The sequence below is a fragment of the Ranitomeya variabilis genome, chromosome 5, assembly GCF_051348905.1.
Source record: "Ranitomeya variabilis isolate aRanVar5 chromosome 5, aRanVar5.hap1, whole genome shotgun sequence".
Lineage (NCBI taxonomy): Eukaryota > Metazoa > Chordata > Amphibia > Anura > Dendrobatidae > Ranitomeya > Ranitomeya variabilis.
Window position 1 is genome coordinate 229,534,333 of NC_135236.1, and position 12,878 is coordinate 229,547,210.

The 12,878-nt window shown below is 40.7% G+C and overlaps 1 protein-coding gene across 2 annotated transcripts in view; it reads right to left on the bottom strand.

The window, feature by feature from the left end:
• LRRC49 (leucine rich repeat containing 49) overlaps positions 1-12,878 on the bottom strand; it is a 296,862-nt gene that overhangs the window by 13,833 nt on the left and 270,151 nt on the right. For both annotated transcript variants that reach the window (XM_077263871.1, XM_077263870.1), the window contains exons 14-16: positions 12,525-12,710; positions 10,397-10,506; positions 7,098-7,251 (exon numbers count right to left, since the gene is read on the bottom strand). In XM_077263871.1, the coding sequence (XP_077119986.1) occupies positions 7,098-7,251; positions 10,397-10,506; positions 12,525-12,710 (450 nt within the window). The remainder of the gene's footprint in view (positions 1-7,097; positions 7,252-10,396; positions 10,507-12,524; positions 12,711-12,878) is intronic.

The following is a 12,878-nucleotide window of genomic DNA, read 5'->3' on the forward strand; positions in this document are numbered from 1 at the left end:
TTTACGGTTGGGAATAGGGTTGGGTGTGTCTGGGTTAGAGGAGTGGTTAGGGTTACTGTTGGGATTAGGGTAAGGGGTGTGTTTGGATTAGGGTTTCAGTTATAATTGGGGGGTTTCCACTGTTCGGGCACATCAGGGGCTTTCCAAACGGGATATGGCATCCGATCTGAATTCCAGCCAATTCTGCGTTGAAAAAGGAAAACAGTGCTCCTTCCCTTCCGAGCTCTCCCGTGTGCCCAAACAGGGGTTTACCCCAACATATGGGGTATCAGCGTACTCAGGACAAATTGGACATCATCTTTTGGGGTCCAATTTCTCCTGCTACCCTTGGGAAAATACAAAACTGGGGGCCAAAAAATAAGTTTTGTGGGAAAAAAAGATTTTTTATTTTCACGGCTCTGCGTTGTAAACTGTAGTGAAACACTTGGGGGTTCAAAGTTCTCACAACACATCTAGATAAGTTCCTTGGGGGGTCTAGTTTCCAATATGGGGTCACTTGTGGGGGGTTTGTACTGTTTGGGTACATCAGGGGCTCTGCAAATGCAACGTGACGCCTGCAGACCAATCCATTTAAGTCTGCATTCCAAATGGCGCTCCTTCCCTTCCGAGCTCTGTCATGCGCCCCAAACAGTGGTTCCCCCCCACATATCGGGTATCAGCATACTCAGGACAAATTGGACAACAAATTTTGGGGTCCAATTTATCCTGTTACCCTTGTGAAAATACAAAACTGGGGGCTAAAAAATCATTTTTGTGAAAAAAAAAAAAGAATTTATTTTCACGGCTCTGCGTTATAAACTGTAGTGAAACACTTGGGGGTTCAAAGCTCTCAAAACACATCTAGATAAGTTCCTTAGGGGGTCTGCTTTCCAAAATGGTGTCACTTGTGGGGTTTTTTAATGTTTAGGCACATCAGGGGCTCTGCAAACGCAACATGGCATCCCATCTTAATTCCAGTCAATTTTGCATTGAAAAGTAAAATAGCGCTCCTTCCCTTCCGAGCTCTGCTATGCGCCCAAACAGTGGTTTACCCCCACATATGGGGTATCGTCGTACTCAGGACAAATTGCACAACAACTTTTGTGCTCTAATTTCTTCTCTTACCCTTGGGGAAATAAAAAAATGGGGGCGAAAAGATCATTTTTGTGAAAAAATATGATTTTTTATTTTTACGGCTCTGCATTATAAACTTCTGTGAAGCACTTGTTGGGTCAAAGTGCTCACCACACATCTAGATAAGTTCCTTAGGGGGTCTACTTTCCAAAATGGTGTCACTTGTGGGGGGTTTCAATGTTTAGGCACATCAGGGGCTCTCCAAATGCAACATGGCGTCCCATCTCAATTCCAGTCAATTTTGCATTGAAAAGTAAAATGGCGCTCCTTCCCTTCCGAGCTCTGCCCTGCGCCCAAACAATGGTTTACACCCACATATGGGGTATCAGCGTACTCAGGACAAATTGCACAACAATTTTTGGGGTCCAATTTCTTCTCTTACCCTTGGGAAAATAAAAAATTGGGGGCGAAAAGATCATTTTTGTGAAAAAATATGATTTTTTATTTTTACCGCTCTGCATTATAAACTTCTGTGAAGCACTTGTTGGGTCAAAGTGCTCACCACACATCTAGATAAGTTCCTTAGGGGGTCTACTTTCCAAAATGGTGTCACTTGTGGGGGGTTTCAATGTTTAGGCACATCAGGGGCTCTCCAAATGCAACATGGCGTCCCATCTCAATTCCAGTCAATTTTGCATTGAAAAGTCAAATGGCGCTCCTTTCCTTCCGAGCTCTGCCATGCGCCCAAACAGTGGATTACCCCCACATATGGGGTATCAGCATACTCAGGACAAATTGTATAACAAATTTTGGGGTATATTTTCTCCTGTTACCCTTGGTAAAATAAAACAAATTGGATCTGAAATAAATTTTGTGTGAAAAAAAGTTAAATGTTCATTTTTATTTAAACATTCCAAAAATTCCTGTGAAACACCTGAAGGGTTAATAAACTTTTTGAAAGTGGTTTTGAGTACCTTGAGGGGTGCAGTTTTTAGAATGGTGTCACACTTGGGTATTTTCTATCATATAGACCCCTCAAAATGACTTCAAATGAGATGTGGTCCCTAAAAAAAAATGGTGTTGTAAAAATGAGAAATTGCTGGTCAACTTTTAACCCTTATAACTCCGTCACAAAAAAAAATTTTGGTTCCAAAATTGTGCTGATGTAAAGTAGACATGTGGGAAATGTTACTTATGAAGTATTTTGCGTGACATATGTCTGTGATTTAAGGGCATAAAAATTAAAAGTTGGAAAATTGCGAAATTTTCAAAATTTTTGCCAAATATTCATTTTTTTCACAAATAAACGCAACTTATATCGAATAAATTTTACCACTATCATGAAGTACAATATGTCACGAGAAAACAATGTCAGAATCGCCAAGATCCGTTGAAGCGTTCCAGAGTTATAACCTCATAAAGGGACAGTGGTCAGAATTGTAAAAATTGGCCCGGTCATTAACGTGCAAACCACCCTTGGGGGTGAAGGGGTTAAGCTCAATGGTCCTTTGCTATAGCACACACCATCACTACTTGGATGAAAGGAATGGGCAGGGAGCAGTAACATCACGAGCATGGAAAGCTCCTGCCAGCAGCAGCTTATTTCCCCTTCCTCCTTCTGTGGGATCAATACATTAGTTGTGCCAAAGCTGGGACCAAGCCTTACACAGGATACAGCAGGGACGCCATGAATGCAGCTGCTCTGTTGAGGTATCACCACCAGAAATCGCAGAATTGCCTGCAGGAGCGGTCCATGACGGTGTTGAGCTGGTAGAGATCAGTGTCAGGCACAACAGATACAGGCATATAGCTGCTAGCTATGTAAGTTCTGAGGCTAATAAGAAAAAAAATTTAATAATCCCAGATAACCCCTTTAAGTTATGTGGCCAGGCTTTGACTTTTAGGATTGGCACTTCCATAAGGTGGCACTACAGTTCCTGACCTCTTCCTCTCTGAAGAAGCAACTTGCACTTTCATGTACAAATGCAAACAAACATGTCGCACTTCATCCAAAAGGTCACTGCATTCTGATTTCCTTTTCATTTTATACAATATCCACACAGATAAAACTTGGATAACTGCTTTAAAATTATTGTAGGGACCTGCAAGAAAATGAGGACCCTTGACATGGGTTGTGAGCTTGTGTATTTTGGCAAAAAAACAGCTAATACCTCATGTATTATATACATCTTTGCAGGAGGTGTCCAGGCCTTGTAATGTTGGTGGGGAAAATTGGGGTCTGTCCTGGTGAGGGGGTGCAGTTATATAGTGCTGGGCCTGATCTAATAATATGGGCAAGAATGATAGGATATGAGCCAGCAAGGTAGACTACATGCATCCGCCTGTGCATTCATAATGCTAAACAACGCACCCCATACGGATGAGAAGTGTGTGAATAGTTGTTAATCATCAATTTGTGCCGGCTGTGGCCCCTCTGCTTTTTATAAAGGGGGTCGGCTGCATCCTGCACGATATAGGTGTTGTGAACTGGTATTCAGAAGTAAGGCTCTTTCTTCTGTGATGTATCTTCCTATTTTGTTCTCAGGATTTTACAAAAATCGGGTATGTAAGATGCCAATAGTGAGGATTTGCTGTATGAAAACAATTCATAGACTTCTGATATCTTTGGCAGGATGAATAGGACTAGGAAGAATAGTTCTGGCATAAGATCAGCTATACGGAGAGACTGATGATTGCATCTATCTGTTCATGGCAAATACACAATGTAGTACATGTTCCCATAGGTCATTTGTATGAATAGCATTTTCTATTTGCGTTGAAGGTTTGTGATTTTGCTCTTACATTCGCTTTCTCTTCACTGTCCTTACTTAACCCTTGTGATATAATTTATATTGGCAAGAAAAAAGACCTTCAATAATAACACTAACAAACAATTTACCACTCCTTTTTATCTAATGACATGGATTAAACCGTTAAATTACTTGATCTTGTGATTTTTAGTTTATTTCCACATCCAGGAGGGTGAAGGTGTTGTTATAATGTATAGAAAAGATTGTATTAATGTAGAGTGACTGCTATTTTAATATATTAACAAATTACATTAGTCAATTAGACAAAAATCTAAACATAGCTAGCCCCAAACTTAAAGTGAACCTGTCATCAGGATTTAGGTCTATAAACCAAAGGCATGGTGATAATGGCGCTGTGATGCTGATTAATGTGATACCTGATGTGAAGGGATCTGCTCAGTGGGGCAATACTCACCTTATGACATTTTCAGAAAATGACGTATTGTGTGCTTCAGTGTGCTTTGGGGTTGGACGTGTTGGCAGGGTGGTCTTCTTGTTATTCGCCCCCTTCCAGCCTCCTCTGTTTCTAGTACAGGTCACTGATTATTCAGTAACCTGCCTGCTTTTTAAGATTAAGCGCCGACATCATTGTGTGGGCGGCACGTGCGCAGTGATAGCCGGCGTCCTGTGTGCAGGACTTCAATTAAATGGCGCCAGAGGCTGCGCATGCGCAGATTAAGATTCTGGCTCAGTTCAGAAAACGACGTCTTGTGTCACGTCCCGCAAGATGTCATTTTCTGAAAACTTCATAAGGTGACTATTCAGCAGCCACTGAGCAGATCCCTTCAAATCAGGTATCATATTAATCAGCATCAGCAGGTTCTCTTTAAAGTGTCTGTCTGGTCAGGAGCTCAAAAATTATATACAAGTCAGTACCCACAGAGAATGACTACTGCTATCTCCTTTACTTGCCATTTCCCAGCTATATAACTCATCTCCATTAGGGCAGTGTTGTGATCTAGGACTACGACTAAGGCCTCATTCATATGTCCGTGTTTAAATGGATATGTGAAAAAATGGTATTGGTGTCATCCGTGTTTTGGATCAGTGTCAGCGTGCTATCCATATATCCATTTTCACCATCAGTGTCATCAGTTTTTTTCACGGATGGATAAATAAATTAATTACAGAGCTTCGCCTATTCTTTGCAATGTTAACCCCTTTCCGACATCGGGCGCAATAGTACACCAATGTCGAACATCATCCCTTTGATGTGGGCTCTGGCAGTGAGCCCACATCTTTTCCGGCACATGTCAGCTGTTTTGAACAGCTGACATGTGCCGCTAACAGCCGCAGGTGGAACTGACAGCAGCATTTAACACGCGCTTCCGGCAAGTGCGCCGGAAATCCCACCCATGTCACATGACTGTGGGTCGGCGATGGGTTGGCATGACAACCAGAGGTCTCGAGCACACCTCTATGGTTGTCACTGCCGGATTGCTACGAGCGCCGACTGGTGGACGGCGCTCATAGCAAGTCAGCAATTCTGCTACATACAGGCGATCTGATCATCGCCTGCATGTAGCAGAGGCGATCAGGTTATGGCAGCTTCTAGTCTCCCATGAAGACTCTTGAAGCATGCCAAAAGTAAAAAAAAAGAAATGTTTTTAAAAATATAAAAAAAAAATAAAAGTTCAAATCACCCTCCTTTTGCCCCATTCAAAATAAAACAATAAAAAAATCAAACATACACATATTTGGTATATCCACGTTCAGAATTGCCTGATCTATCAATATAAAAAAAAAAAATTAACCCAATCGCTAAATGGCACAATGAGAAAAAAAAAAGTCAAAATGCCAGAATTTTTTGGTTGCCGCAACATTGCATTAAAATGCAATAACGGGTGATCATAAGATCGTATCTGCACCAAAATGATATTTTTAAAATCATCAGCTTGTCACGCAAAAAATAAGCCCTCCCCCAACCCGAGATCACGAAAAATGGAGATGCTACGGGTATCGGAAAATGGCGCAATTTTTTTTTCTCCCCACTTAGATAAAAAAGAACCTAGACATGTTTGGTGTCTATGAACTTTTAATGACCTGGAGAATCATAATGGCGGGTCAGTTTTACCATTTAGTGAACATACTGTAGTAAAAAAAGCAAAACAAAAACAACTGTGGGATTGCACTTCTCTTGCAATTTCACCGCACTTGGAATTGTTTCCCAGTACATGATATGTTAAAACCAATAGTGTCGCTCAAAAGTACATCTTGTCCCACAAAAAACAAGCCCTCACATGGCCTTATTGACCGATAAATAAAAAAGTTATGGCTCTGGGAAGAAGGGAGTGAAAAACAGAAACGCAAAAATGAAAATACCTCCGGTCATGAAGGGGTTAAACATGGACAACAAACAACTGCCTTCAGTTTGCTGCATGTGTTTTTTTTGTTTTGTTTTTTACCAACCCATAGACTTGTGTTGGCCCCCTTTTCATCCGTGAGAACAGAAAAGAACGGACATGTCTCCATGAGTTTTGCATGGACATGCGGTCTGTGAAAAAACAAGGACATGTGAATAGCACCATAGATTATAATGGGTGCAGTCTGAGTCGAGTGCAGTCCGATGTTTCACATGCAACCATAGATTTGTATGGGTGCACGTGATACGATTATCGGAGCCACTTGCAGCATGCTGCGATTGTTAAAAAAAATAATTGTTAAGAAAATAATGGCAGAGCTCCACTGCCCCGTATTAGAACATTGGGCTATCTGAAAAAACTTTGCACAGCACTCGCCCATGTTATATGCCAGTGTGATTGTACACTAACACAAATGAAAAAATAAGGTCTAGACCAAATTGCTACTGAGGAAATGAAATGCATGTAAGCATCAGCATGTGCTTAGCTGAACTTGGCCGAGGTCTGTCCATCCCAGGCGCTTCCGAAGCCACTTACGGAGATGGTCATGACAACCTAGATATGATCTATCACCACTGGAGAACTATACAGCCTATCTTAGGATGAAACAGAACATAGTAGTGTTTAACAGCATTATCATTAATATGGACATTAATGTACAAGGCCAATTTCGAGTAATTGCGAATATAAAAGTTGATACTTAATCAGGTCTCCATTTTCATATTTTTAAGTTTGTGATCCTTTGCGGAATATGACACCTGCATGCTACTATTTCAGAAGTCTTTGGTTTTAATATGTACGAGTTTTCATAAATTAACCCACTTAGCAGTAGTGAATAAGTGATAAATGTAGTTTTAGGACTGTACACGTTTACCTCTATCTTCTCATTGAGCAGATCCTGTGGAATGTACTGTAATGCCGCTCGGGTTGGGGTTTCTCCACGAAGTCGCTTACTGTTGCTACTTTCTTCACCACCTGTCAGAACCTTCTTAGACTTTGTCTCTAGTAGTTGATGGAATGTTTTCTTTCTTGAGAAAAGAATACACATATAAATGTTGTTAATAGGATGAATATACACTGGAGGTACAAAAGCAGGAACCGAAAACTGTATCACAAACTGCAAGAACAAAATTACTTTGAGAAGAAGCAAGCCAACCCAGCCAAGAAGAGAGGTCCAGGTATGGAAAAAATAAAATATTCAAAAATGTTTCATGCCCATTATTTAACAGCATTTAGTTTATACAGTATATAGAAATAATCTACAACTACAGCACATTGCAGAGCGCAAGACACAGCCTGTAATATAGTCTACTACATTCACTATTTTGTAGGCTTTCGCATCAATACCCGGCACTGCCGCCGGCAATCGGGACTGTACCGTGTATTTCTATGCAGCTGAACGCTCTGATCCCGAGTGCCGGCAGCAGTATCAGGTATTGATCCGCGAGTTTCTCACATTGCACTCGCAAGTGTGACCCCGGCCTTAGAGGTAAAATCTCCCCACATTCCTTCTTGCGTAATGGCTTGTGCAAGCAATTTGCATTCTCTGAAATTGTCTCTTTGCAACAGGAGCTGACAGTTCGCTGATGTTACGGATACATTACATACTCACAGATGAGCTAATAAAGGGAACCGGTCATGTCCAATAACGATGTTAATCTGCAGATATAAGGTTATTCTCCAAGTTAATAGCATTATGAAGGTGCCCAGCCTCAGTACTTAAAATGTGCCACCTGAGATAAAAGTATTTTTATTCCTCGCAGGAGCCGCCGGCTTTCAGTCTTGCAGGCATGCCTGGTGCAATTACAGTCATCATTCCCAGAACTGAGAGCAGTGGATGTAAGTACCCTGTGGCACTGAGAGCTCAATCTGCACCGCATAGCCGGCTGTCAGTCAGTACTAGGGTGTGCTTACATCTGCCACTCTCAGTGCTGTGCACAGTGACTGTTATTTCTGTGGGCTGTCGGCAGGAATATAGTTCAATTTCCCCCAGGTGCCATAATTTCAGTATTGCGGCCCAGCACCTTCATAATGCTATTAACCTGCAAATTAATCCAATATTAATTATTTCAGATCCAATTATTTGTATTTTCTCCAGGGTATCTGGAGAAATTGGACCCCAACAGTTGTTGTGCAATTTGTCAGGAGTACACTGATACCCCATATGTGGGGGGAAACACCGTGTGGGTGCATGGCAGAGCTCGGAAGTGAAGGAGCGCCGTTTTGGAATGCAGACTTTGATGGAATGGTCTGCGGGCATCATGTTGCGTTTGCAGAGTCACTGTTGTGCCTAAACAGTGGAAACCCCCCACAAGTGACGCCATTTTGGAACCTGGACCCCCAAGGAACTTATCTAGATGTATTGTGAGAACTTTGAACCCCCAAGTGTTTCACTAAAGTTTATAATGCAGAGCCGTGAAAATAAAAAATCTTGTTTTTTCCCCAAAAAATTATTCTTTAGCCCCAATTTTGTATTTTTACAAGGGTAACAGGAGAAATTGGAACCCAACAGTTGTTGTGCAATTTGTCCTGAGTATGCCAATACCCCAAATTTGGGAGAAAACTACTGTTTGGGCACACGTTGGGGCTCCGAAGTAGTGACATTTTGGAATGCAGACTTTGATAGAATGGTCTGCGGGTGTCATGTTGTGTTTGCAGAGCCACTGATGTGCCTAAACAGTAGAAACTCCCCACAAGTGAAGTCATTTTGGAAAGTAGACCCCCCTAGGAACGTATCTAGATGTGTGGTGAGAACTTTGAACCCCCAAGTGTTTCACTAAAGTTTATAACACAGAGCCATGAAAATTAAAAAAATAATTTTTTACCCCACAAAAATGATTTTTAGTCCCCAAATTTTATTTTCACAAGGGCAACAGGAGAAATTGGACCACAAAAGTTGTTGTCCAATTTGTCCTGAGTACGCCGATACCCCATATGTGGGGGTAAACCACTGTTTGGGTACACAGCAGAGCTCAGAAGGGAAGGAGCGACATTTGACTTTTTTAACACAGAATTGGCTGGAATTGAGATCGGTCGCCATGTCGCGTTTGGAGAGCCCCTGATGTGCCTAAACAGTGGAAACCCCCCAATTCTAACTCCAACCCTAACATACCCCTAACCCTAACAATATCTAATCCGTGACCGCTCCTGGCACTTAGCAGCAGGTGTCAGCTGTGATAATCAGCTGACACCTGGCCATGATCAGGGGGAGCGTGGCTGATCGCATGTGACGTACTATTCCGTCCAAGGGAATTAGGGCCCAGGTCACAAGGACGGAATAGTACGTCGGATGGCAGAAAGGGATTTTCACACGAAAAAAGTTAATTTTAAAGTTGATTTTAACCAATACATCTTGGAATAATAATAAGTTCCACAAGTGAATGTGCATAAAAAAAATGTCCCTGTGCTGAGATAATCTTATAAATGTGTCCCTGCTGTGTACTGTGTAATGGCCGTGTCTGGCCGTACAGGAACATGGTCTGATCATACCACAGCTCCTGGGCAGGGGAGAAAGCAAAAGAGAGTATACAGACATTACAGCATGGGATCACAGCTGATTCTGTGAGGTAAAGCATTTCCCTGCCTGTTTTTAATCAATACAGTAGACAAAGCTTGGCACTCAGAAGGTTGCAGTGAAAAACAGACCATGTTCCTGTACGGTCAGACACAGCCATTACACAGTACACAGCAGGGGCACAGTTATAAGATTATCTCAGCACAGGAACATTTTGTTTAAACACATCCAACTGTGGAACTTATTATTATTCAACCCCTTTAAGAATGTAATTAGCCACAAACTTGCTGACTGTATCCACTAATAACCAGAATTATAAATACAGCTCTAAAATCCTGTGTAAACATCCTTAGTGCCAAGTAAGCACTGCAATGTTTTTACAAAATGTTTGCGTGCATGCCGAAAATACTTAATTAAGACACAATCATATTCAGATAACGCCTTTCCGGGCACACTCATTCATCAGAACCCCAAATCCATCAACATTCTATATACAGTTAGCAGGTGTCGGTATTTAAATGCATAAGCGAAAGATAAATATAGTAGTAGATCTTAATCATGTAGAACAGTGGTCTTCCTACTTTCTGTTAAAAAAGTGACATAAAAAGAATGGCTGAATTATATTTGTAACAATATCTGAAACAAAAGCTGACGTGTACCTGGAGTCGCCCAGCAGAGCAGTGAGTCTATACTGAGGTAACTCTGAAGTTGCAATATAGGCAAGAATTCCAAAAAGTTTTTCTGACATAACTACATCATTTTGAGTAACCTGCCAATACACAAAAAAAGGAGTTGTGAGACATTTACAATTATTGCAAACAAAGTGCACACATCCAGCTTACTTAGGACAGACGTGTGTATGTGGATCTGTATTCACACACATGGTAGTTAAAGGGCTTTGTCCTGGGTAAATTGAAAAGTCTGAAGTTGCTATATGGGTGCAGACTGCCGAATCGTGACAGTGTGCAATGCACACAATGCCACAATACCCATGTATTCACGGTGCGGGGGTGATGTCACGAGACTGCATGTATGACAGAAGCCAGGTGAGACCTTTTAGCATGTGACCACAAGTATGGAAATCCCATAGATCACAAGCTACCAATAGTGACAGTCAGCTGTCTCTTGTGCATATGAATTACCCCAGAATCTCTGAAACTTTTGATATTATGTACTGTAGATGGTGGCATATACAAAATATTTGAAATTTTACAGTGAAAATTTTACTGAAATTGTTACACAATTTTTATGACCATCTTTGCTTCTGAGAGACTCTGCCTCTCTAACATGCTCTGTTTATACACAGTCATCTGACTTAGTTGAACATTGACCCTTGGTATCTTTTACTTTTACAGTCTTTTGTTAACCCTATCCCAATTTGCTGCCATCAATGCCACTTTTTCAAATGAACAGGAAGAATATTTACCTTTCAAGTTGTGATCTATGGTCTGTTGTGAAAAAAATATGGCTATAAGAGGGGGTCTATGGTTAGAAGAGATTTTAAAATAATTGCATTATCTTCCTTACATTTTACACACCACCACAAATTTTGGGGAATTGGGATGGTAAGTAAATTTCCCAAACACTTCTAATTATCAATTGCCAATGTAAACAAATTAGCAATTTTTACAATTTTCTAATTTTAATGATTATCCTTTTAATCCAGATAGCCATACCCCACAAAAACATTAATAAACAACATTTCCCACATGTCTGCTTTATATCAGAACCATTTGTAACATGTTGTTTTATTTTGTTAGCATTTTAGAAGGTTTAAAAATGTAGCAGTCATTTTTAATTTTTTCAAGTAAAATTACAAAACTTATTTTTACCACCTAAATTTTTGTAACTTCTGAACAGGCCACTGTAGCCAGCAAATTCTAAGGCCGCTATTTAGCCATGAAGTGCCATGGCAAATATTAGGACCACATGATCAAGAGCTAAGGGTGGCATCATGGTAAAGAGCGAGCCCCTGCACTCTCTTAACCATTTAGATGCTGTAGTCACAATTAACAGCATCATTTAAGGGGTTAAACGGCAATCGGCAATGGCAATCCAGCAGCTTTCAGCTGTACACTGTAGCTGACAATGTTCTGCATCAGCTACTATCAGTGTTGGCACTGACACACTGATAGTGGCTGATGCAGAAAACTGTCAGCTATAGCGTACAGCTGACAGCTGCTGGATTGTCATCTGTATGGGGATGCTATGATCTTATATCTCAGGTCAGTAAAAAGGTATATTGGTGGTCACTAAGGGGTTAAATATTTATTCTGCAGTCTATATGGGCATGTAGGTCATAGAAATTTTAATAAAATGATACCATATCTGCAATCTGAATTTTATCCCAGAGAATTCCACATATTTATTAATATGTAAATCTGGTAAGATCTATGGGCCGGACACATATCTCCCTGAGAATCTGCCTCAGAGCTCATTTTAAAAGAATGATGGCATTACCCTTGTAAGACATGTAATAACTAACAGCTTACTCTCCTGATCTACATGTCTCACACTGGTAACGCTACAATTAATTTATAATAAGCTCTAGAGGAAGATTCCCAGGTATATGCGTGTCCGGCCCATAGATCTTAACAGCTTATTTACATATTAAGAAAAACAAGCATTTCTCTACGATAAAACATTAGATCGCAGATATCAAGATATCGTTTTATTCAGCTTCCTATGACCTACATGTAGACGGCTGAGGATTGTTGATCATATTGATAGATTCCCTTTAAGCTAGAATATGGAAATAAATGAGAGCTTGTTAACATGCGTGCATACCTCATTGTCATTGACTTTCTGAATGCTGAAATTGTTCAGTCTGAAAAGAACATAATACTTCCAAAGAGTAAAGTTAACAACAGGGTTTCCCTGAGGCTCCACCGTCAACTGATCAAGCCGACGCATCTGTGCTAGAGCATTGAACTGATTCAAGGTGATCAGATTGTTTTCCTTAAATTTAAGGTGCTGTTAAAGCAAATGAAAATGAAGTTAAGTTGCAGTGAAATTTCAGCAATAGAGATCCCTAACATATAAAACACCGATCAACAGGGACAAAATGAGTTATAACAGATAGGCAAACATTTATAGGAAAATAACATGTTCTGTATCCATACAATATCCAACAGGCTTTAC